General features: G+C 53.4%; 1 protein-coding gene across 1 annotated transcript; it reads left to right on the top strand.

Moving 5' to 3' along the window:
* Window positions 1-2,608: 2,608 nt before the first annotated feature.
* On the top strand, window positions 2,609-6,462 carry Zbtb42 (zinc finger and BTB domain containing 42). The gene is made up of 2 exons (XM_029540905.1): window positions 2,609-2,742; window positions 3,170-6,462. Exon 2 carries the CDS (start codon window positions 3,187-3,189, stop codon window positions 4,447-4,449), a length of 1,263 nt encoding a protein of 420 aa, XP_029396765.1. The 5' UTR covers window positions 2,609-2,742; window positions 3,170-3,186; the 3' UTR covers window positions 4,450-6,462.
* Window positions 6,463-26,483: the final 20,021 nt, after the last annotated feature.

Consider the following 26,483-nt stretch of genomic DNA (forward strand, 5'->3'; position numbering starts at 1 on the left):
GTCGAGTGAGCCGGCAGGTGTGGCTGGTCCTGCAGGCAGCAGTTTCACTGTCATTGCACCTCACAGGTTCTCCCCTAAGACCTATGTAGGGTAAGTGAGGGGCTAGGCTGTGGAGGCATTGCCCAACATGGAGGAAGAGGGAAAAGGGGGCTGGTTGGTGTCAGCGTTCAACATCCAGCCATCATTTTCTCAAGAACCGTTCTGTGGCAGGCTTAGGCTCAACCAGTGCATATGAGTATGGTCTGCTAAAGGAACAGGGATGTACCTCGACGGACGGACAGCCTTTGACTCTGCACAGGTCCATGCAGGATGGAGTCAAGAGGGATCAGGGGGGAAACTCACTAAAGAGGTGACCTTCAAGCAAAGACAGGAGTAAAGAGAAGAGACAGTGACAGGGACTTGTGGAAAGAACATCCCATGTTGATAGTCCCTAGCAGCAAAGGCATTATTAAGGGGATAGGGCAGTGGTTCTCAACCTGTGGGTCACGACCTATTGGGGATAAAATGACCCTTTCATAGGGGTCGCCTAAGATTATCAGAAAAGCAGAGGGTTCACATGGCGATGTGTAAAAGAGGCAAAATTAAATTTATGAAGTAGCGACAAAAATAATTTTATGGTTAGAAGTCAACACAACACGAGGAACTGTATTATTAAAGGGTCGAAGCATTAGGAAGGTTGAGAGCCACGTATATTGGGGCTCAGAATCATGCTAGCTCTGGGAGGGGCTAAGGCAGAGGCAGGCTCCAGAGAGGGACGGTAGGATCTAGGCTTACCCTGAACATCGGATATGGGACATTCCTACAGAGGTAGAGTGGTGGCAAATTCTTGGACAGTCAGAGGGAACTGGTCCTCCCCGGGCAGGGCTCCTATGTTGGGGGCAGCCAAGCTCCACTCCTCAGCCGTGCAGTGCCTGGATAACTGCTGGGTGACTCTAGGCTTCTTACTGCAGGTGCCAGGCGTAGAAAATACTCCATATAGCTAGTCAAATGTGCATTTCAGACACACACATTTCTTTTCCAGGACAGGAAGTTGAGACTGGGCCTTGCCATGTAGCTCAGACTGGTCTAGAACTTGAGCCTCCGTTTAGTACAACACTGGTTTTCTTCCCTGTAGAATCTAGGTCCTCCAGGAAACCTGGGAGCCCCTTAGGCTTCCAATACGACTTTAAACAGGGCACCTGAAACTGTCCCCAACAGCCAGAAAGCCCCACTTCACAAGTGAGTACTCTGTTCTGAGTGTCTAATGAGTAGGGTGGGGGAGGGGAGGCTCAGCGGCCGACTCTACCCAGAATGACTTTGGACATTCTTTTTTTGTTTGTTTTGGTTTTGCTTTTGTTTTTGTTTTTTCGAGACAGGGTTTCTCTGTGTAGCCCTGGCTGTCCTGGAACTCACTTTGTATACCAGGCTGGCCTCGAACTCAGAAATCCGCCTGCCTCTGCCTCCCAAGTGCTGGGACTAAATGTGTGTGCCACCACACCCAGCTACCTTTGGATATTCTACCCAAACCCCTTTCCCTGTAATTCCTATACAAGACCTCCTTCCTACTTACTCTCTAGCACTCTATGTGGTGCCCACCCAACATTATTGGTCCCTGGACTTCTAACAAATGCAAGGTGAAAATTCGGAATGGGCCTAGCCCCATAGGAACTCTGGCCCTGCAATTTGGTACTGCGTGGCCCCTCCCTCACGCTAGAGCTGTAAATGAGAGTAACTGACAAGCTTAATGAAGCTCAAGCAACTTCAAGCCCCCTTAGCTAAGAATACCCCTCTGCCTGTACCCTTGGGAGCCATTGGTGTAGCCCATGCCAAGGGCTCGACTCCTCTAAACCCGGAGCTCTGTTGTTGTCACTCCCTCTCCCCAGAAGAAGCAGGAGTCTCCTCAAACCCTGCTGACCCTGATTCCCCTGGAACAGTGTGCCCAGGGTGCCGGCTCTGGCCTCTCTCCATATCACTCCTCCTACATCCTGTGACCTGTCTGCCTAACTCGGGAGGTCTCCTGCCACTTCTCTGTGATTGTGTCTTTAACCCATCCCACAACATCTGCCCTATCCAGTGCCCTCTGCCACAGATCTTAGTGTGCTTGACTGTCAGCCCAGGGTCTGCAGAGGGCGGTAATACTCTGTCGGAGACCCCAGCTCCACGGCCTGTCCCAGATGTGTTAACGTGAATTCAAAAGAAATCTTCCTAGGACGAAGTGAATTTCTTTTTGACATTTGTGGTCTCCCAGTGGTGTCCTGACCCATCTGAAAGACTGTCTTCCAACGGGTCCGAGGCCATTGTCCCGGCTACGCTGTCAGTGACTGCCGGTGCATTAGTCCACGGAGAAGCAACTGCCCCTTTGTCCACCAGGGCAGTCGGGACCCCATGGAGGGTACAGAGGCCCAGGAGACAAGTATCGCGAGAGGGTCCCGCACCCCCTCCCGCCACAGAGTGCGGCGGACTAGTTTCTAGCGGGGCTGACCGGGTGGGGCGGACAGAGAAGGGGTAGCGAGGTGACCTCAGCGGTTCGGCCTCTCCGGGAAGTCGCCTGGCCCGCCCCCTCCAGCTCCAGCCCGGAGTTTCGCTCTTCGGGGCGGGGCAAGCAGCAGGCGTTGCCCCGCCGGCCAAGTTAGTGCGCGCCCCGCCCGGCGCCGTCCGGGTCCCCGCGCCCTCCCGGCCGGGGCGCGCCGCCCCTAGCTCGGTGCGGTCCGAGCTGCACGGGAAAGCTTGCAGAACGAGCGGAGAGCCGCGTGTGCGGGGAAGGTGAGCACAGGGGCGGGTACTCGGCTCCGCCTGCCTAGCCGGCCGCTCCCCACGGCCGCGCTGCCATAAATGGGGCCGACGGCAGCGGTGGCAGCTGGCGGCGGTGCGGGCGGGCGGCGACTCCGGCGTCGGGGGGCGCGGCAGGCGGGGGGGGGGCGGGCGAGGCAGCCTGAAGTCCTGACTTCTGTCCGCACTTCTCGGCCCCTCCGCTGCGCCCCGAGCCCCGCCCCGGCGGCAGAGCGGCTTCTGTTTACTTTCGATCGAGTTTTTCCTGCTCCGGGCAGGTGCCGGGGCAGCTCAGGGCTGGCGGTTGCGCGCGTCACTCCCGCGCCTCTCTGTGGGCTGCCTGCACCCGGGAAGGGCGCGTCGGGGCGAGCGGGGGCCACGGCATCCCCGGAGTGTTGACAGGCGTCCCGTTTGTGCCCAGGTGATGACTGCGGCGGTATGGAGTTCCCGGAGCACGGCGTGCGGCTGCTGGGCCGCCTGAGGCAGCAGCGCGAGCTGGGGTTCCTGTGCGACTGCACTGTTCTCGTGGGCGACGCGCGCTTCCCTGCGCACCGCGCTGTATTGGCCGCGTGCAGTGTCTACTTCCATCTCTTCTACAGGGACCAGCCCACGAGCAGCCGCGACACAGTGCGGCTCAACGGCGACATCGTCACGGTACCCGCCTTCAGCCGCCTGCTGGACTTCATGTATGAGGGCCGCTTGGACCTGCACAGCCTACCTGTCGAGGACGTCCTGGCTGCCGCCAGCTACCTGCACATGTATGACATCGTCAAGGTCTGCAAGGGCAGACTCAGAAAGAAGGACCCAGATCTGGAGACCCGTACGCTGGGGACAGAGCTTCCTGGGCAGCCACCGCATCCCCTGCCTTCCTGGTCCCCTGCCTTCTGCCAAGCCGCACAAAAAGCCAAACCCCCATCTCTAGGGGTCAAGGCTGCCCATCCCCTGCCAACATTTGGACCTCCGTCTTGGCAGGTTGCAGAGCAGACAAGTGGGGCCCTGGACCTGTCATTGAAGCCTAGCCCAAGACCGGAGCAGGTCCACCCACCCTGTCTCCTCCAGACATCCCTCTGCAGCTCTATACAGCAAGTGGCCCAGCCTCTGGTGAAGGCTGAGCAAGATTCGTTCTCAGAACAAGATAGCAGCAGCCCGCGGAGTGCGGACCAGTCCCCACCACCAGTCTGTGCTTCTGCAGCCCAGGGCCTGGCAGTGGACTTGGAGCCACTGCACATCCAAGGGACGGGCAGCCAGCAGCTTGGGCTGCATGCAGAGCCAGTGGTGGACAGTGAAGAGCTGGGTTCCAGCAGGCACCTTTGCATTTGCCCACTGTGCTGCAAGCTGTTCCCTAGCACCCACGCACTGCAGCTGCATCTCAGCGCCCACTTCCGAGAGCGGGACAGTGTCCGTGCCAGGCTCTCCCCCGAGGGGGCCGTGCCCACGTGCCCACTCTGCAGCAAGACCTTCTCCTGCACATACACGCTGAAGAGGCATGAACGGACACACTCTGGGGAGAAGCCCTATACCTGCGTGCAGTGTGGCAAGAGCTTCCAGTACTCACACAACTTAAGCCGCCATGCTGTGGTCCACACGCGGGAGAAGCCCCATGCCTGCCGCTGGTGTGAGCGCCGATTCACACAGTCTGGTGACCTGTACCGCCATGTCCGCAAGTTCCACTATGGCCTGGTCAAGCCCTTGCTTGTGTGAAGTGTTGGAGGGAGAGAAGGGGCAGGGTCTCCTGGGCGACTCCGGGGCACAGGAAGGCAGCACAGGCAGGTGGTAGCTCTGCCCCAAAGCTAGAGGGTTGCACCAGCCAACCTGAATGAATGCTGCTGCTTCTTGGATGGGTCGCCGCCTCCTCCCCTTCTCCCCACCTCACACCTGAGGTTGTACCCTGCCCAGTTAGGGACACTTCCTTCCTCTCTAGCAAGGTTCTAGGGTGCCTGACCTGCCCGCTCACTGGGCAGTGAGGGGTAACTCCATTTTCCTGCCCCGGGGCTTCCCTGACCTGCTGGGATACTTGAGAGTGTCCTCCTGTGCCTAATGCCATGATAGAATGACTCAACTTGTCAAGAAAGTCATTGATGCAAGTGTCTTAACAGGGTGCACTGAGTGAGCAGGCCGTTCCTGGTGAGTGACAGCAGGAGCCCCTGTTGAGAAGGCCTCGGGCACAACAAGTACCAGCGGGGGCCATAGAGATACAGCTGGCCTTTCAGAAGGCATAGCCCCAGCGGGGACCCCAAGCATCATGAGGAGGGCGGCTGAAGCTGGGTGTCCCTGGAGTGGCTGTTATCGGGGTAGGACGGGGTGGGACTTTGGACAACGAAGGGGAATTTGGAAATGGATTGTCTTTATATCTGGAGCCTCCCCAGGCTACTCTGTGTCTGCTACTGGTTGAGGACCCTGCACGTGTCCCCTACTGGCTTCATGGGGCTGGGGATGGCAGGTTTTGCCATGAGCCAAGCTTTGCATGTTGACGCTGCTGCTGCTGTGTTCCAGCAGGCCTGACCCTAGGAGCCGCTCTCTTGCTTTCTGAGGGTCTCCCTGGAGCCGCGGTCATTCTCATCCAGCTTTAACGGGAGCAATGTTGGCCGCGCCACCTCCTGCAGAGGCCATGGGTAGGAGCAGCTGTCACACAGGGAGAAGGGAGGCAGATTGTCCCTTCATCTACAGCCCTGGAAGGAAGGCTGGTGCCCTTGAAATGTGAAGGACTTTGCCCTCTGCCTCTGCCGTGGATATGGGCCACCTTACTTTGACGACCTGCACCCCAAGCAAGCCTTGGTCATTTCAGGAAGGGGTTGGGGCAGGATGGGGGTGGCCTCAGCAAGTGGTCGCACTGCCCTCCCCCCAGCAGGGCTGTCTCTGCTGATTGCACGTGGCCCCGAGGACAGGTGGGCGAATCTAAGTCACGTGTCTTCTGCTGACGCTTGATGTATTTACTTGCTTGGTCTGGAGTGAAGTGGCAGTTGGTCTCCCCAAGGTGGACAGACCCACTGTGCATCTCCTAACTGTCTCTGTGCTCACCTACTATGTCCATGGCTGCCCTGGGAAGCTGGTTCTGGCCAGTGATGCCCCAAGCCTGGAGGCCCAGGACAAGCTGCAGCACAGAGCTGGGGAAGAGGCGGTGCTGTCCTGGCTTCTGACTCCACCTCTGGAGCGGCTGGTAGGACCCTGTGACTTATGGTCCCAACAATCCCTCGCTCCCTCCCTCCCTCCCTCACCCAACCCCTTGTGTGTGTGTGTGTGTGTGTGTGTGTGTGTGTGTGTGTGTAGTACTACACGTGTGTAGGCAGAACACCCCTGTGTTGGTTTTTCCTCTAGTGCTTGCTTGCCCGGGGCAGGTTGCCTACCCTGAGTCAACACTGGACTCTCGTCGTCTTTGGTGCACAGTTACTGTGAAATTAACAAAGAATGGTGACTGGTTATACGCTTATAACTGGCATGGTTCAGTTGCGTGTATGTATATGTCTGATATGCTACCTGTGTGGAGAACACAGGACAGCTGTAGAAGGGGTCCAGGTGCTTTCTGCTGTGTGGGGTTCCCTGGGCCAACCCAGCTACTGTTCCTGCCTGTGGTCTCACTGCTGCTCGGCCCCTGGAGGGACCACTGGGAAATGACTCCACAGGACAGTTCTGCCCAGGTTTGCACAGCCCTGCTTGCAGCGCCGGCTTCCTAGTCCACACCCTCTGCTGGTCACGATGGCAGTGTAATAAAGCCAACCGCGGTGAAGATGGCTGTGGTGGTTCTCGCAGTTGGGGGAAGTGGGCTCTGCTAGGCTGGGAATGGGGGCGGTGGGTGACCTGGGGACGCAGTCCAAGAGGTGCTCGTGCTCAGTGGGGTGAGTGGACTGGGCCTAGTGACGGGCAGCCTCTTCTCCCTGATGCGGGAGATTGGGAGAGGAGTCCCAGAGAGGCAGGATGATGTGAGGGAGGGCAGGGTCTTGGATCTAAGATTGATTCTGCGGTTGTGGTTCTCTGCCTCCTCCAAACCGTCCAGGCAAACCCCAGACTGTGTGTCCTTTGCTCTCTCATCTCCCCCTCCACATTGCTTCACACTTCTTTCAGGGTACAGCTGGACCAGAGGCTTTCTCATTTCCCCCCTCACTCCTTCTTGGCCCGCTGTACTGAGTGGCTGGGCTCCAGGCTGATGGTTAGGGGCCTAGGCCAGTTCCCCTACACCTCCCTGTGCTGGTCATGGCATAGGGGTGCAGATGTCCCATGAGCCCTCCAGGCTTTGTCCACCATCTTACCAGGCCCCCTGGCAGATGGAGTAGAATGGCCTCATCATGTGCTGTCAGCCCCATACTGCTTGGGCCAAGTTCGGGGCAGGGGGAGCCCTGGCCACCCTAAGCTGGTACCGGAAGGGCCCAACAGTTCCTGGGCCAATTCCTGTGGCTTTCCCAGTTCTGGCTCCAGATGTAAGTCCTGGGAGGAGGTGCCCAGCCCTCCCCTGCCCCACACTGGCCATGCCTCCCACGAAGCCTGGATGGAAGCCACTGTCCTGCAGGAGGCCCTGTCATGTTCCCAGATGAGCCCATGACTCAGCCCAAGCTTCCTAGTCCGGGAGGAGGAGAAGGCAGCTGTTGCCATACCAATGGGGATGAGAGGAGGGGGTCTGGAGCCCTGGGAGGGGAGGCTTCCTGGGGCCCCTCTGGTCAGTGGACTCCGCCCTGCTGGACTTCACTAAGCCTCCATAAGCCTCCAGCTCCATTCCTGGACGGCACAGGCCTCTTGGCACCCTCCCTGGAAGTGTCCATCTTGACCTGTTGGCCAGATGGTAAACTGAGGCGTGTACAAAGTCTTGGCAGTACCTCAAACTCTCAACCAATGGGCGACAAGTCTAGGACTTGCCTGCTTCCCGGGAAGGTTGGGTGGGTGTCTCAGCTGTGTGGCAGAGTGAGCAGCCCAGACCCTGGTGGCCACAGACCCTGATGGCCTGAGCACTCAGCAGAGCAGAGTCGGGGGGGTGGGGCAGGGGAGTCCAGACTCCTCCCTAGACACTGCGGCTCCCCAGGAGCCTCCGAGTAGACCATAGAGCAGGGTGCACAGGGTAAGATGGCCAGTGTGTGAGAGGAAGTGGGTGAGGGGTGGTCAAGGCCATGAGAAACAAGCGCAGCAGGGGCAGATGCTGCCTCCCCGACCCCCTAGCCCTTGGCCTCACAGAAGCCATGCACCACACAACATCCTCTTGCTCCATGCCCTTCTGATACTCATAAACAGCACAGGGAGTTTGTGTAGACCACCTCAGTGAAGGAAGATGAACACTCACTGCAGCTATTGTTCCACACTTGATCTTCACAGGGGTGGAGCTGAGCGCCAAGCTCCCCGTGCCTCTGCCCTGGTCTTCTCTCTCTACTCTCAACTCACTCCCATCTCTGCAGATAGCCCAGCTTGTAGAGTCGTCGCCATCACAGCCACCGCTGGGTCCCCCATCCTCTCAATGTCCTCTGCACTGCTTCCACATACATCACCTCCTCTACCTTAATCTCCACTGTCCTCATCTCCACTGAGACAGAGATCCCGCCACCAGTGTCCATCTCTGTCACCTCCACCTTGACCACTGCTTGTCAGTGCCCCAAGCTCCATTGCCTCCACCAACTGAAGCCCTGCCATGAGCCTCCATGAGTACCATCTCTGAACCACCATCTGCCTCTGCAACTTCCATTATGATTCCTGCATCATATTATGGTGGCATCATCTCTACCACCTCCACCACCACCTCTGCCACCACCACCACCATCACCACCACCACCACCTCCATCACTTCCACCTCCATCAGCACCTCCATCACCTGCATCACTATCTCCATCATCACCTCCATCACCACCTCCATCACTTCCACCTCCATCATCACCTCCATCACCTGCACCACCACCGTCTCCATCACCACCTCCATCACCTGCACCACCATCATCACCTCCACTATCGCCATCACTGCTACCTTCTCCAGCTCTTATCACCGCCATCACCACCACCATTACCATGTTTTCTAATCACCAATTCTACCACATTCAGTAACACCAGCATCACTTCCACCTCACCATCACCTCGATTATATCCCCATCACTGTCCACCTCCACCATCACCCCCACACCCATCACTCCTCCCCCTCCCTTCACCTCTAGCTCCGCCTTCATCTCTGCCACCAGTACTTCTGTCACCACCTCCCTCCGTGTCACCTATGGCGTCATCCAGCAGCAGCACAACCCAGCTTATGTCACCTCTGTCATCACGATCATCACATCCACCGTCACCATCACCCTCACCAACCCACTCATTCATGACATCCACTGTCATGCCCACAGCCTCTGCAGCCTCTGCCAGCAGCCGGCATTCTCTGTAAGCTGGGAGGCAGCTAGAGGACAGCGCCGTCTCCATTCCACGTGGGTTTGTTTTACTCCTCTGCCCTCCATGCTTTCTCCGTTTCCCTGAATCTCCCGTGGAGGAGGACTGCGCTTCTCCCTGCCAGTGCTTACTAGAACTCCTGGTACATGTGTGGACAGAGGCCTCTGACAGTCATGGTGGCTTCTGTTCCACACAGGGCCTCTGGTTCTATCCTGCCAGGCTCCTTTGCAACACTGGAATGGAGTGAAGTGTGTGTTGCCTAGAATGGCAGGGCTGCTGCAGGTCAGAACACCCAGGCTGTGGACCCCAGCACCCAGATCTGGGGCACACCAGGCCAGCCATAGCACTGGGTGTCCCAGGACCTGTGTTGACATTAATGTGAGGATCACTGTAGCTGGACTTAGCTACTCTGTGGGTTCTTGAAGATTTATTTATTTATTATATGTAAGTACACTGTAGCTGTCTTCAGACACTCCAAAAGAGGGCGTCAGATCTTGTTATGGATGGTTATGAGCCACCATGCATGTGGTTGCTGAGATTTGAACTCCAGACCTTCGGAAGAGCAGTCGGGTGCTCTTACCTACTGAGCCGTCTCACCAGCCCCTACTCTGTGGGTTCTTTTGCCCAGGTTTCACCTCCTAGCACTAGATAGGAGAGAAAGAAGGATAGAGGGAGAGAGATGTAGAAGTCCTTGAACCTGATTTCCTTCTTTTTGTTTCTCCTTTGAGCATGACTGTCTAACAAACCAACTCCCTCCCCCACACACAACCAACAACTACCAACAATGCCTATGGGGCTGGAGCATTTATATACCCTGGGGGTGTGGGGGGGGAATCCCAGAATTCCAAATGTCACACAATTGCAGAAACTATCCACATCTGGCAAAACCCTGCCTCTGCTAGAGCTAGTCAGCTGCTACAAAGTGGCCCCATCTCCCCACACCTAGGATTAAAATGAAAACATATTCTTATATTTATATTTTTTAAAGAAACCAAAATTCCAGAATTCTCACTACAGATCACTGCTGTTGAGCATGGCTTGGTTAGGTCTACAACTGTGAAAGCCACCTCATTCCCCACTTCTTTCTTCTACTTTCCCTTTGGGCAGCTATAGCATAAGTCATGGGGTAACAGGTAGCTATAGTTGCAGTTCAAAGGCTACAAAGTTGCTCGAGGTAGAGGCAGTCGTAGGCTCTAGGTTGGGCAGAGGGAGGTGGTCCAGATACCCTGCAGCCACTGAGGACCTGTGGCCAATGCTGCAGTGCTCAGGCACCACTTCCCAGGTGTGGTCGTGGCCAATGCTGCAGTGCTCAGGCACCACTTCCCAGGTGTGGTAGTAAGTGGCCCCTCAGATAAGCCAGTGGCTCTCCAGGCCCACAGACTCTCGCCTTCCTGAGCAGGATGCTACAGAATGGGACAACTTACAGAGGTGCTGGACTGGCATTCTGCTTCTGTCTTGGCTCTGTTCACTGGCCCAGGTTGACATGAGATCCAACAGACAGGGACTGAACAATAGACATGTCTTGTGGTCCCAGAGGCCAGAAGTCCTAGAGCAGGGACAGTAGGTGGATTAGCCTCTGAGACCCCTCTCTGTGTAGGTCGAGCCTTCTGTGTCCTCAGTGCATTCTGAAGTACATGTCCTTTCTTAGAAGGACACAGTCACACTGAACTAGAACCCTCCCTACTTACCCCTTTAACAGGCCTGTCTCCTCATTTCCTTGGCAGCTAGGACTTTGGCATGAGTTTGGTGGGGTTGGGGAGGACACAACACTGCACACTTGGTGTCTCAGAGGTGTGTGGGAGGCTGAGAATATGGCCCAGGCCCTTCCTGGCCCCTTTGGCCTGGTCCCCAGTAAGAATTATTGGTATTTTGCAGCATGCCAGGAGTGCCCACAGGCCGTCAGGCATGAAAGGGAGGTGGGATATTTACTCCCTCCCAAGGGACCCCAGATCCCTTGACCTCTCTGTCTGCCCATCCCACCGATGGCTCACCATGTCCTGCCTCTCAGGGCAGATGACCCGTGTCTGTGGCGTGGGTGAAGCCTGGCATGCTCCTCCTCTCTACTGGACAGACTGGATTTCATCTTCAGCTTCTACCTGCCTCCAGGAACCAGAGGAGGAAGGTAGGGGAGCATCCCCGGGCTGCGCTGCTCCCCATCTCTGCCCTTTCTTTTCTCTGCACACCCTCCAGTTAACAGTCCCATCCTCCTCAGCTGACGCAGGGCCTGGCTCTGAGCTCTCCATCCCTCGCTTCTCCCAACCTATCAGTCTTCTCTCAGCCCCTGCAGCCAGTCATCGCTTGAACGGACCCTCCTTTTGAAGGTGAGGTCTGAGCACCCTCTACTCCCAACACCACTGACCTGGTGCTAGTCTGTTGACCTTACCACCTTTGCCACCTCTCGTCCCCCTTCCCCTCCTTATGTGAAGTGCCACCACGCCCCTGCTCCAGTGTGCCTCCAGGCTGCATGTCTTCCTCTCCTGTGACAAATAACTTGGCCAGTCTGAAGTTCTGGGTGGTCTCAACCTTTTCTCCAGAGTGCATTTCAGGCAGAAGGGGATCAAATACACCCAGGCTAAGACAGGGACTCTGCCTCATTCATACTAAATATAGTAGAAGAAATGTTAAGGTTAGTTAGTCCTTTCGAGGAGCTCTCGATGCTGGAACAGCGTGTTGAAATAACCCCCTGGATAAAATGATAAATTTGGGACAAAAATACACATGACAAAGTATGACTTGAAAATGCTGGCGAAAGATGAGGGCGGTGGGCAGGGAAGGAAGCCAGCACTGGGCACAGAGACTGGCCACGGGGCTGTGTGTCAGTAGCCACCGGTCTAATAGATGCTGACACTACCTGGTGTGGCTTCCTTGGGAGTGTCCTTGGCAGTGACTTCTGCTTCCCCTTTACGGTCGGCACCCTCAGTTCTACAAAGGCCACAAGCTGCACCTACGTGATCAAGGTTTCACTGCTAAATAACCTTGCCCAGAGTCACAGAAGCCAGATTATCGGGTGACCTTCTGATAACATCGAGTGTGACACCCTGTTTCAACTTTGATCCTGTGCATCACCCAGCACTAAGCACACAGACTGCCATGAGGAAGACACACACCTCCGATGAGGAAGTCCTCGCTGGGTCCATAGTAATCTGACACTGTCCTGCTGTACAGCTCCTGCTCCAGAGTTCCCCCAAATAAGGCTTTGAGGGCAACACCCCACTTCATCTTCTTGGGACACAGACTTGGATCCAGCAAGTTACAAGAATAGCTAATAAGGCTGGGGAGGGGGGAGGGGGAGAGTGAGGGTGCATTCCATTTTCTCACTACCAGGAAATGCAAATTAGCAGAATGAGATACCACCACACACATTCTAAGATGAAAAGATAACATGGCAAATAGCTGTGCGATGATGGAAAAGCCTTCATGATGCCCATCACTGCCTCCTGCCAGGACTCTGGAAAGGGCATGCAGCCCAGGCTGGCTTTGAATTCATGAATCTCTTGCCTCGGCTTCCTGAGTACTGGCATTATATGCACGTGCTACCATGCCCAGCAGGGACTGGCAATTTATAATGAAGTTAAATCCACCACCTGTCACAGGACCCAACAATTCTCCTAGTGATATGTTAAAGAGACGAATGTGTACCCTTAAAAAGATTTACATTCAAATGAACAGTAGCTCTAGTCATTATTGTCAAAAACTGGAAAGTACCAGCACAGCCATCAACAGAGGGCAGGACGGGTACAGGTACAGAAGAACTTCAGAGTGAAAAAATCATGTGGTGATGAAAAATGATACACAAGGAAGTGCATGGACCCTGCAGCAGAGAAGGGAGCCAAGCTGCGTACAGACGGGGGAGGGGAGGTTTGAGCATGAGTGGGGGCTGAGCAACTGGGTCAACAGGTGCTGGGCCAGAAGCTGAGTATCCACTGGAACCTATGGGCTCCTCTTCGGCTGATGTGATTGGGGTCTTACAGGAATGTTACACGGGTATATCCATTGATTAAAATGTGCACAGTGATGCGGGTTCTAGTGCAGTTGTGAACGGCAGGAGAGGGCTGCTGAGGTCGGTGGTGGGAATGTGAGGTCTCTGCACTTAAAACTTTGGATAGCTTGAAGCTTACCATAAATAATTTAGGAAACACATGAAGATGCCATTTTGCAGATTAAGAGAGAGAAAACATTGTGTCCCACATGATCTGCTGAGAGACATCAAGCAGGTTGGGGAGCCAAGAACAAGCAGCATTCAAGGTCTTCCGAGGGCAGCATTCAAGGTCTTCCGAGGGCAGCTTTCTGTGACCTCACATGGCACAGAAAGCTAGCTCACCTCCTCTCCTCACAGGGATACTAATCCCATTACAGGGACCCCACACCCACAAACCCACCTAAGCTTAACCACCTTTACAGAGCCCAGCTGTAAACACCATCAGACTCAGACAGGGACTCAGATTTGGGGCATACAGATACACAGTCTGGAATTTTGGGATATGTTTTATGATACTTGGGGCCACAGCACACATTGTTTGGGGGAATTCGAGCACAGCCACCTATATTTCAACGACACACGTGTCTTCCTCCAGCAGTCCAGGGTATCCGTCCCAGGGATGAGTGTGCAGAGAATGAAGTGACTTTGACATAAGGTCATTAGGACACTGTTCAATACAGGAACACTGGAGAAGACCTAACTATCCACTAGCAGGAGACCTGCTACCCTTCCATTGCATAGAATACAGTACCACCATCAAAACCAAAGTGCCAGGCAGGCAACCTGGTTCAGTACCTAAGAACACTGGCTGCTCTTCTAGAAGACCCAGGTTTGATTCCCAGCACCCACCATGGCAGCTCACAAATGTCTTAACTGGATCCAGTTCCAGGGAATCTGATGCCCTCTTCTTTCCACTGAATTGCATGTACAGACATACATGCAGGCAAAACAGACACATAAAATTAACCCTAAGACAAGTGAACTGCGATGACATAACAAGTACTACCAAGTGGGAATGACTCTAGGCTCTTCTCCCTGCTTTTTTTTTTTTTTTTTTTTTTCCTGAGACAGGGTTTCTCTGTGTAGCCCTGGCTGTCCTGGAACTCACTCTGTAGACCAGGCTGGCTTTGAACTCAGAAATCCGCCTGCCTCTGCCTCCCAAGTGTTGGGATTAAAGGCCTGCGCCACCACTGCCCGGCCTGTTCTCCCTTCTTGAGGCGATAAATTACATGCTGGAATTGAATGCTCATGAATATGCATTTGTACACAAAGTGTTTCTGGACAGGTATTGAGGACATTTCGGTTGTATTACAGGGAATTTAGCGTCTGGAAGACAGTCAGCTCTGTAAAGCTCCGCGCCATGCTACCAATTGTCTTCTAACATTTTGATGAGGTGGGATTAAAACCCAACATTCCTTTCATCCGGATTCTACCTCCAGTTCTCTGCTATAACCAGCAGGGTTTCCCATGACTGACCAGTTGTGGGCTTTGTATTTCCTTCCCCTATTGTGACCTTGTCTTAGCACTTCTATTGCTGTCATGAAACACCAGGACAAAAGCAACTTGGAGGGAACCAATTTATTCTGGCTTATAGTTTCAGATCACAGTCAGAAGTCAGGGCAAGAACTCACACCTAGCAGAAACGTGGAGGCCAGAGCTGACGCAGAGACCACGGAGGATCAGTGCTGATGGCCTGCTCCTTATAGCTTGCTGTTCCTGTTTTTTTTTATGCCACCCATGACCCAGGGGTTCTCCCATTCACAGTAAGCTGTCATCCAATCACTGATCAAAACAATAACCCACAGACCTGCCTACAGGAGGCATTTTTCTCAATTAAGATCCTCTTTCCTGCTGGGCAGTAGTGGCGCACATCTTTAATCCCAGCACTTGGGAGGCAGAGGCAGGCAGATTTCTGAGTTTGAGGCCAGCCTGGTCTACAGAGTGAGTGCCAGGACACCCAGGGCTACACAGAGAAACCCTGACTGGGAAAGCAAAGCAAAGATTCCCTCTTGCCAGTTGCCTCTGCTTTGTGTAGAGGTTGGCACGAAACTCCCTCAGTGCCACACCCAAAGGTGGCACATCATCAGATGTGCTATGTGCACCCTGCTTTTCTTTCACACAAATGATCCCTTGTCCCTGTGTATGTGTGCACATGTGGAGGCCAGTCACCTCAAGGTGACACCCACCCCCAGTCATCCCTCCTTGTTTTACTGCTGTTTGTGATGTGGGTGCTCTCATGCCTGGGGCTCCCAGTAGGCTAGGCTGGCTGTCAAACTCTGGGACCCACCCGTCTTTATCTCCTCGATGCTAGATCAGTGTGTCACTGTGCCTGCTTTGTTTTAAGCTCTGAATGAACCTGGGCCATTTCTGTTATAAGGCAAGCACTTTACCTCAGAGCTATCTCTCCACCCCAGCCCTTTCATTTTCCTGTTCCTGTAGCATGTCACAGTGGGCTTATTCCAGCACACATTTATCAAGTTGTCACATCTCTCGGTGCTGGGCATCTGGGCAGCTTCCAGTTCTGACTGTAAGCAACTGTAACAAATATTCTTAAATGGCACTGAAGCACTATGGGTACACAACTCCCAAAAGTAGGATGGCTAGCATAAGGAGAAGGCACTTACAATTCCCTCAGAGGGTGCCAAACTGCCTACACAAGGGGCATTCTCTGTTTCCCTGCAGCCCTGACTACATTTAACAAACCAGGAAATTTCTAAATATGATAGTTTACCTCTGTGGTCATTTCTCTCAATATGTGAGCATCTTTTTTCTAGGTTACGGATCATTTATATTTTGTCTGGATCAACTTGGTTCAGCTCTTACAACCACTTTCCTATTGAGTTTTTAAAGAACTTCTTAGTCCTTTGGGTTTTCAAGGGCCTCTTAGGTACTCTAATCCTTTGGTGTGAGATGGTAGGTGGTCAAGGTACAGCCCAAGCTATGACCATTGGGATGAGCAATGTCATGTGTTACACATCACCTAACAACCCTTGTGTGCAAATCTGTGTGGCGGTGTTGGGTCTTCTCCTGGTTCTGCACCCTCCTGTGGCCAGGCTGGACAAAGTGAGTGGCTGTAACAGATTCCCCACAAGCAGGGCTGGCTATATTCATTCCATTTTGCTTTGGGGTCTCTTGGCTGCTTCCAACCCATTCTCCAGGTGGCCTCTGGTATCCGTGTCTGGAACATGGAGTAAAGCTACTCTGGGCTCTGCTCCACTTCAAGATGGCATCTCCCAAGCTCCAGCAGACCCACCCCAGACCCAGCACCCTGTCACCCAGTGAGGCAGAACGTCCTCCCTCCCTGCATTCTTCTCACCAACCAACAGCTCCTCCTGGTTCTTTACTCTATTCAGTCTCCTCTCTCACAGGCATTGCTGGGCCTCAGACCTGGCTCTCTGGGGGCCTGCTCAGACACCCATTCCTCCCTTGCGACAAGTCCCACCCCTTCCTCTAGGGGTACTCCGAAATGGACCTCTCAAAGATCCAAGGGGAGCAGGGAGCCTTCACCTTTGCACTGTCTTATTCTCGCGAAGGACCTCTCCTCTCCATTGTTCATAGCCTGTCTTAGGGCTTGGAAGCTACAGGACTAAGTCCTTATGGCTCGGGATAGTGAGAAACCGGGGGTTTGGGGACCTTAAGGAGTGAGAGTCTGGGAAGGGGGATGCCAGATACTCGAAGGCTTAGATTCCAGGCAGCCAGCGATCTTAGAGTATTAGGGTCTGAGAAGTTGGGGTCTAGGAAAGTAGTTAGGACTTAGGGATCTGGGGAGCTTGGCACCAGAGGAGCTTTAGGAGTCTGGGGGCCGGGAACCAGGGGAGGCAGGGCCCTTATAGGGGAACAATCACCCATGAAGCGCAGCCCTACACCTTGCACTCAGACGGCACTCAGACGTGGGTCCTTGTCTCTCCTGAAGGACGAATCGGATGAGGCTGACACCAGAGCCAGTTGTGACCAAAGGACGTTCGTTCATACCGACCGACAGGCAACTTCCGCCGGACAGTGCCCGCGCAGCACTCTCCAGGACACCGTGGCGACAGCGGCACAGTTCCACCTCACGACCCTGAACACTCCCAGCCTTCTGCACGCGAGCTGCGCACGCGCAGCCCCTTCGCGCAGGCGCCCTCCTCCCCTCCGCGTTCCGGCGTCACGCGGCCTCCGGGCGGTGTGGCCGCCAGGAACGCCGGGTGGAAGCGGGAGCCTTGGAGAAGCTGGTTCCTGCTCGTTCCGTGCTTCCTTTGGTCACTCGAGCGTCCGCGAGGGCGGAGGCCTCGTGGGATGTGTTCAGCTTTGTGTCTGCAGAGCTGTCAGGAGGGCCAGACACCTCGTTATGCGTAGCTGTGGAAACGATGGAGGGAGGGAGGGAGGGAGACGATTCGTAGCATTAATGGTTGCTTCCCTGCCGATGGGATACTGAGACCACCAATGTGACAGCAGAACCTGAGATAGAGGAGCTGCAGGGAGTTACAGACCAGCTCTGTCCTTGGTGGAGGTCAGAGATAGATTGTTGGTGTAAAACCATTCTTACTTCAAAGGGAGTACGGCTATTCTGGAGCCAAATATGAGTGACCACGACAAGGGTACACAGATCTGGCGACCCTCATACTGTGTTTAGTGTAAGAGTTTCACGAAGTCAAGGCATTTTTACATTAGTGCAGTCATCAGGTAGGCAGGTTACAGCACTGTGAGCACATCTCTGGGGTGGCTCTCAGAGGCTGGTAACGTTCTTAAGCTGTTGGATTAATGGAACCCCGATGTGGCCTGTTAACACAAATCAATGACTATCTAGTGAGGGGATTAAAAAAAAATAATCCAAGATAAATCAGCTTGAGATCTGAAACACTCCAACTCTCCACAATCATGGAAGGCCCACTTCAGCCTTGTGGAATCTTTAACAAAGATTCCCCGATGAATCATTTAACAACAGAAAGCCCATGTAGTGATAGTTTTAATCAGCTTACATTTTATGCAGGTCTTGTGCCTCCTCTGAGTACTGGCTACCCCTCTGGGGTGCTCTGATCCTGGCTCCAGCATTGCCCATGGCAACTCCCACTTACAGCAGAAAGGATCTTCACATGTCCTAGTCTATGAACAAGACCCCTGCGGTCAGCTGGGGTCCATCACACTCTGGGGAAGGTGTTTGTCTTAGTTACTTCTCTGTTGCTGTGAAGAGACACCATGACCAAGGTTACTTCAGGAAGAGTTGTAGAGTCCTTGACCATTGCGGTGGGAAGCATGGCAGTAGACAGGCAGGTATGGCTGTGGAGCAGTAGCGAGCGGAGAGTGTACATCTGTACATCTGATCCACAAGCAGGAAGCAGAAGACGAATGCCATGGGCTTTTGAAACCTCAAACCCTGCCCCCCACCCCCCCAGTGACACATCTTCTCCAACAAGGCCACACCTTCTAATCCTTCCCAAACAGTTCTACCAACTAGAAACCAAGCATTCAAACATTAGCCCATGAGGGTTCTTCTCATTCAGATCACCACAGTGCTCATGCTATTGGCTGCTGTAGACCTACCAGGTCCTCACCATGATGCTGCAGACAGCTGGCAGGAAGTTCAGAAGGGTGTGGCTTCTCCACAGTGAGAAGATTGCTGTGGAAAAGAATTCTGACCCTATCTCCAGAGGCAACAGCACATGAGGTCTAGGAGAAAAGCTATGCTCTTTTCGAGCTCCATGACAACTAGCTGTGGACTGAGAGATCCTGAAAAGCATCGCATCCCCAGATACCACTTCTGACAGTCAACACCTCCCTAACATCTCAGCAGTCAGTTCCTTAACCTCTGCACCCACAGCTGCATCCAGAGTCCCTATGCCTCTTCTTTCTCTAGTTCTTTCCAAACAGTAAATTTAACCATGCCATGCAATTGCCTTGAGTCGGCTAACTATAGGAGATGAATGAAGGTTCAGCGTGTAGGTGGGTGGGTGGATAGGTGTACTGACGAGCTGTGGGTACATGGAGGGGCATGTAGGCACGTGAGTGAGTGGGCATATGATGGGTTTCGTGTAGCATCGTTTTGAATCAGTGCATTGGTTTGTTGCTGGCTGGCACGGCTGATGGAACCTCAACAGTCCAGCTGCACCAGCATGGTGTGTAGCTATTTTCTCCAAATTGAAACACCCCTACACACACACACACACAATGGAAGGAGACTCCTAAGCTAATGAAACTTACAAGACTCATAAACTTAAAAGATTCGAAAGGCCGCCTCCTCCTCCTGGTTATGTAAGCAATGAGTAACTTCTGGGGAAAGAAGACTCTTGATGGAGTCCCGTGCAGCTTGGGCAGGAGACTCCCAGGATGGAGGTGTCGGAGGGCCACCCGTGCTTTGCTGGGCTGTCTTTAATTTATCCATGTTCCTATAAGTAACTCCTCTAAAATGAATTGGTTTACCAACCTGGAAGTAGGTGGGATGGTTTCTGAGGTCTGTTGGTGTCCTGTCTGAAGTGAATAGATATGTTTTGTGGATTTGGTTTATTGCTTGTATTGTGTTAATTGGGTTCCCAAAATATTACATGAGAATCCCACATGTAAGACGCTGCGGGGTCCCTGCCCCCAGTTGGTTCTAATTGGTAAACAAAGTTGCTGGCGGCCAATGGCTGGGCAGGGAGACAAAGGCAGGACATTAGAGTTTTCCCAGGCAAGAGAACCAAGGGCAGAAGAAGGATTTAGTACCACCATGGCGGGGAAGCAGAAAGATCAGGCTTGAGAGCTGCAAAAGAGAGGTGCATACAAGGTAAGAGCCGGGAAGAGCGGCTCCAATCCCCCTCCCCACAAATGGGTCTAAGGTAGCAAAGATGGAATATAGATTTTAGTAAGTAATAACTCAAAGAGTATCAGAAGGGAGGCTTTAGCAATGTGGAAGTTTGGGAGTGGCCCAGCCATTGAGCTGATTAAGGCGTATTAAGTATAAGGCTGTGTTCGTGCATGCGTGTGCCTGTGTGTTTTTCATTCAAGAATCCACAACGTTGGAGCAGTAGTGAGGAACTTGGGCTGCCACTGCCGGGGGATTCGAGTGGATTAATAACAACAGCAGCAGATATGTGCTCACACCTCTGTAGGGAAAGTCACAGGGCAGGGCTAGTTGGCATCTCCGTGCTATGGGCTTTCTCTTGTGACGACAGCAGTTGCCACTACTCTAAACGTCACATCACAGTCAACGCAGAGAGGAAAAGGTACTGCCGGAGATTCTCACTTACCAGGGAAACGAAACTCCCAGTGGGCATCCCCTACATCCAGTGCCTGGACCAGCTAAACTAGTGGAGCAACAGCGTTGGTGGACATTCCTTAATGCCCCTGCCCACCACCTTTTGATGACGTGGTCTGTGAGAGGTTCCTCTTTTTTCCACTCATGCACTATGAGTCATCTGACAAGATCAGTTTGAGGAAGGAGGGCCCTGTTTGGCTCGAAGCTTGAGGATCTGGAGACACCCATCATGGAGCGGAAGTGTGTTGGTCGGTACGCACTGGTGTAGCTGTTGCTGCAGGAGTTGGGGGCAGCTGGTCACGTTGCACCCTCAGTCAGGAAGCAGAAACAGGTGAGTGCTGGCTGAGCGTTCACCATCTCATAAATGCAGTCTGACTCTTGCCTGTGGGATGGTGCCACCTTAGCGAAGACCCTCACAGGTTTTTCTAAAGGTTTGTCTCCTAAGCGATTCCGAATCCAGCCAAGCAGACACTGAAGATTCCCCATCACAGCCTCCCAGCTACCTGGCTTGTTTTTTGGCAAGAGGCGGGTACCAGTGAACAATGAGACATCTTTCCTGCTGCTGTACCTCATCCCGGTCAAACCAGGCAATGTATCTCTGCAATTGGTGGTGGCATCTGGGGATGACAGGGCAGCTGACCTATCACCAGGGTCAGGGCTGGCAGGACCCTAGACATTGCTCATGGAAGCCTAGCCTGGTCCATGAGATATCCCACAAATCCTGAGAAGTCACTTTCTGTTTACCTAGGGGGAAATCTGTTGTTTGTGACTCCTGTGAGTTAAGTTGTGTCTCCAGAAATTCTGTGGGACTCTTAGCCCCAGCACCATACTTGCAACCTGATTTTAAAATATGAACCATGATCTTCACACTGAGTCAACCAAGTTATGAGCCGCTTTTGCAGAGGGTCTGAGTTTGGTTCCAACACACATCTGGTGGCCAGCAACTCTGCTCCTGGGGATCCAATACCTCTGATCTCTGAGGGCCCTACACCTTTGCAACATACCCACATAAAGACATGAATGGAATTAAAAATAAAATTTCAAAATTATTTTTTAAAAAGGTCATCTTGACACAAACAGATAAGCCCTGGCTCCCAGACGAACAGAAGTAGTGACCTGGAGAGGGAGCGAGATGAGGTATTTTATGTGCACTGGCCCGTGGGGTGTGGAGGCTGAGAAGTCCCACACTCTGCTGTCTGCAAGCTAGAGAGGGAAAGCCTTGTACACGTCAGTCAGTCTGCAAGCTCAAGTGCTGGGAGCAGAATTATAATGTCCAAGGTCCAGAGCTGACAGGTCTCTCTTAGTTCACACAGAGGCCTCCTGTCCTTACTCTCTGTCCAGGACCTCCTGGATTGGATGGCGTCAACCACATGGATAAGGAGATCTCTCTGGTTCAATGCCAGCTTCTCAGCCTCACATTGTGAAATCATATTCTAACAGCCAATAGGGCATCCCTGAGCCCAGCAGATGGGCACGGTGACAACTGATGCAGGAACTTGGGCGCTGGGATGAGCTGAGGACTTCAGGGTTGTTGGCTGGGAAACAGGAAGGGTCCTTGGAGCCTGTGGCTACCTGACTTCACTCCTCCTGTTTATAGAACTGCAGTGCCCTTTTGTTGTTTGAAGCCCAGGACATGAACAGAAAATCGAAGAACCCAGCCCAACCCAAGCGACTGTGACCAGAGGAAGAAAGGTGGTGGTGGATTTTGCTTCGTGCTTAAGGTTCCCAAATACTAAATACTCTGGATACTACAGAGTATCTCCAGGCCCCTTGTCTTAGTCAGGGCTTCTATTCCTGCACAAACATCATGACCAAGAAGTAATTGGGGAAAGGGTTTATTCAGCGTACACTTCCACATTGCTGTTCATCACTGAAGGAAGTCAGGACTGGAACTCAAGCAGATCAGGGAGCAGGAGCTGATGCAGAGGCCATGGAGGGATGTCCTTTACCGGCTTGCTTCCCCTGGCTTGCTCAGCCTGCTCTCTTATAGAACCCAAGACTACCAACCCAGAGATGGCACCACCCACAAGGGGCCCTCCTCCCTTGATCACTAATTGAGAAAATGCCTTACAGCTGGATCTCGTGGAGGCATTTCCCCAACTGAAGCTCCTTTCTCTGTGATTCTCCAGCTTGTGTCAAGTTGACAGAAAACTAGCCAGTACACCCCTCAATCAGCCTTTGCTCCTACAGCCTCATGCTCCCCACCACCCATCCCACTCCTCCACGAGCCTACCTTCCCTGCCTAGCCTGAGGAAGGGGAGTGATGGGGTGGGAGTCCTTGTGACACTAGGTGTGTCCTGTGGGGCCCATGACCCCTTCATTCCCCAGGTCCCTGAGAATTGAGGCTTCCTAGAGTGGCAGGCACTCAAGGGTTGGGGAGGTGTCCAACAGCAGCCTTGGGGCACAGCAAGGAGTGCCTTAGGGTTTCTATTCCTGCACAAAACTTCATGTCCGAGAAACAAGCTGGGGAGGTAAGGGTTTATTAAGTGTACACTTCCATACTGCTGTTCATCACCAAGGAAGTCAGGACTGGAACTCAAGCAGGTCAGGGAGCAGGAGCTGATGCAGAGGCCATGGAGGGATGTTCTTTACTGGCTTGTTTGCTCCCCCTGGCTTGCTCAGCTTGCTTTCTTACAGAACCCAGGACTGCCAGCCTAGGGATGGCTCCACCCACAATGGGCCCTCCCATACTGATCACTAATTGAGAAGATGCCTTACAGCTGGATTTCATGGAAGCATTTCCTTAAGGGAGGCTCCCTTGTCTGTGATAACTCCAGCTTGTATCAAGTTGACACACAAAACCAGCCAGTACAAGGAGCCAGACAGAATTAGTTCCCATGGCTGTTTCCAGAAAGGTCACTCATAGATACGACGAGATTGAAAGGAGTGTGGAGCTCACAAGGCTAATCCCCATCACCGTGGGTTACCATAAGCCAGCAGCCATGAGTCCCAGCCTGAAGAGCAAGGGAAAGGCGGCCCGCCCTGCTCAGCACACCTCACCTCTCATGGCTTATTCCATTCGGTCCATGGTCTCCCGAGGAAGGACCAGCATCCTCGAACCTGAGTAACCATCTCGCCACTGAAATAACCTTTGTAGTGATTCTTAGGAGATAGGCTCAAAGAAGGTATGTCACCAGCTCAGTAAGCAGTGCCACAGGGCAGGAGAACTGGGGACTGGATACCCCTAATGTGGGGTAGAAGAAGGGAGCATCCCATAGCTGAGAGTCAATAGAAGATCCTGGTGGGTTGGTCCTCGGTGTGGACCGCAGTCTATGCACAGTGCCAGTCTGCTTTCCTGCTTCAGAGCGGGTCATGGGGAGGTGGGTAAAAGCAGTTCCTGTGCTCCCAGCTAGGACAACAGCACCGAAAGCATGGGCCAGGGTGCTCACGGGGCAGGGAAGAGCCTGCCTGCCGTCCAACCTTCTGTGCTTGCTCAAACTTTGACCCCCCCTTGCTGGTGAGACGTGCCAGAGCTCAGCCTTCTTCATCCTCACAGCATCCCCTCCATGCTGTCAGTCTCCACACGCCCCATTTCCATGGGGAACTTGGGACGAGAGCTCACCTGATGCCACTGCACCAACTGCGTTCCCAGGTAAGATCACAGTCTAAGACAGTAAGGCTAGGACTTTAATATCAGAATGGTATGGGTGTGTGTGTGTGTGTGTGTGTGTGTGTGTGTGTGTGGTGTGTGTGTTGTGTGATCATCCTCTCAACAGCTCCCCAAGGCGGTCTGTGGCTTGGCTCTCTACCACACTTACATGGTTGGCATTTCTTATTACATGGGTGGCCCACACCCTATTATGCAGTCTCTAAGCCCTTGGGTTCTGCCTTTGTGGGTGCCACAGCATGACACTTACCTTTGAACTCCAGAACATCAGGTACACCCTAGCATCCCTGGGCTCTTTACACCGTGAGGCCCCAGTTCCACTGTGACGCTGCAGTCATTTACCTGGCTGGTGCAGAAGCACCTTCTCCAACTACCACATCTGCAGCAGAGGAAGACCTGGGCAGTGAAGGCTGCCTGGGCTCCAGGGCAGGACAACATTTCCCGGAGCACCACAGTGTTGAAGTGGGGAGCACCACACTGTCAAAGGTGGGAAGAAGAACCCTCTGTGGTGGCCCCGAGTCTGAGTGCATCTCTTCTCTTGTTCTGAGGAGGGAAGTATAGTCCTCCGTCAGTCCCTCCTGCAGGAAGCATGTCACCATTAGGATGAAACCTCCCAGCAGGTCCTTGCAGGAGCCTCTGAAGACTCATCGCCCCGTACCATCACACCAGCCCTGCATTTAAGCACAGACTCTGAGCTCAAGACATGAGCTGCTTCCACTTGATTGCCTCTTAAATGACCCCTGGCTGCAAATGCCGTTTGTGGAAAGATTTCTGTGAGGCTGTCAGGGAGGAGACCCAGTGTGCTCTCCCACAGGGGCCAGAGCTTTGCTGTGAATGAAGTGAGCTTGGTGCCACTAGAAGTGTGGGGAGTGGCCTCCTTAAGGGTGTCACGTTTGCTGCCTTGGCCGTCTTGTGTGAAGACTGCATAGCTTGTGGATGAGCCACTGGTGTCCACTGTGTGTCCTTTTATCCACCCAGAGGCCCCTCTGCAGAAGATGTCTTTGATGGCATTTCCCCTAAAGATAAATGTCCTCACTGCGCACCTCAAGGGATCTGTAAACCTGTCTCCCATCTTCCCATGTATGAGCTACACTTTACCAGCCCATGTAAATGCCTCCTCTGGAAGATAAAGCAGACTACCAAAGTGCCTTCTGGATGCTTCCTCCGTGCCAGGGGTTGCTCTCCGCCATGTTTTCCAAGCATCCCCAGACACGGTTGCTCTCCTGGGGCGGTGGTACCCATTTCCCTTAGACCTTGTTCAGTGTTTTGTTTTGCTCCTTTGTTAACCAGCCAAATGGGTGCCCCATGAGGCCGCACACACAGAGGGAGCTGTGGGTAAGCAGCAGGCACCAACACCAGGAGAGCTAGCATCTGCCACTGCACTGCTGTGCCTTCCGGACCCGCTCGGGCCTGGCTCCTATTCACAGTTTCCCTTTAACGACAGGAATGCTGCTGTGCATGTTTAATTTTATGTTTGTGCAGATCAAATATCACCCTGTGATCCACGAGGAGCTCACAGGGCCAGCTGATGTTTGGAGCCAAGTCAGAGCTTGATTCAAATGGGCGACATTTGAGCAGAACTGCTCACCACCCTTCTAGCATCTTCCTGTGGGTCTACCATTAGGACAACATCCAGAATCGGCGTCCTCTCCCACTGCTGACCCTCCTCTAGGCCTCTGGGCTCTTGTGGCAGCAGCCTGGGTACCGGCCCCAGCCTGGAACCACAGTAAAGCTTGTTCTTGCTCCATTCCTGCCGCATCCAGAAGCTTCCTGTGTTGCTCCAGCGTAAGCCGGTGCCCGTGCCCGGCAGCCTCCCACATCCACACTCGAACCACACACTGCATTGTTTCTCTCGGGAGGGGGCACATGTTGAGGCCATTTGTCTTTTACTTTGAGGGGAGGGGTAAGGGGAAGCCTAGCTGCATCTCTACCTGGGAAGTCTGTCTGTCTCTCACACTCTGGTGCAGTCTGCCTAAGGAGTTTAATGGTTTGTCACTTCCCCAGGATCAGATTCAAGTGGAGTGACACGGTAAAGGATGGGACTCCAGAGGCATGATGGTAGTAAAGGCTCTGTAAACTGTTCTGACAGAAGACAAGAGGTGACCTGATCCTGAGACAAGGTCACCAGGGTGGGGTAATGCCATGTAGAAGGGAGGAATGTTTTTTCTGCTTGGCCATATTGAGACTGAGGGAAAAGCAAAGGTTAGTAACTTCATGCCAGGTTCTAAAGGAGAGGTGGTTCACTCCCAAAAGATCTGTGCACCCCACCAACATGATCTCACCTGAACTGCCAGCACCCAGGAGGCTATGGCAGGGGGCTCTTGAGTTTGAGACCAGCCCGGGCCTTGTTTATAAATAAACCAGGGTGAGCATCTAGAACAGCTACCAATGTTGATGGTCTATGATGGTCTACTGCCACACCAGGCCCACCCACCTGTGCATCCCAGACCCACCCACCTGTGCATCCCAGACCCACCCACCTGTGCATCACAGACCCACCCACCTGTGCATCACAGACTCACCCACCTGTGCATCATGGGCAGAGTCACACAGCAGCAAAGGGGTGTCTATGAGTTTCCTACTGCTACCAAAACAAACGG

The sequence above is a fragment of the Mus pahari genome, chromosome 7 (genome assembly GCF_900095145.1).
Source record: "Mus pahari chromosome 7, PAHARI_EIJ_v1.1, whole genome shotgun sequence".
NCBI lineage: Eukaryota > Metazoa > Chordata > Mammalia > Rodentia > Muridae > Mus > Mus pahari.

What these genes read in the sequence shown, in the direction of transcription:
- Zbtb42 (XM_029540905.1), top strand. Translation starts at nt 3,187, where the DNA reads ATGGAGTTCCCGGAGCACGGCGTGCGGCTGCTGGGCCGCCTGAGGCAG.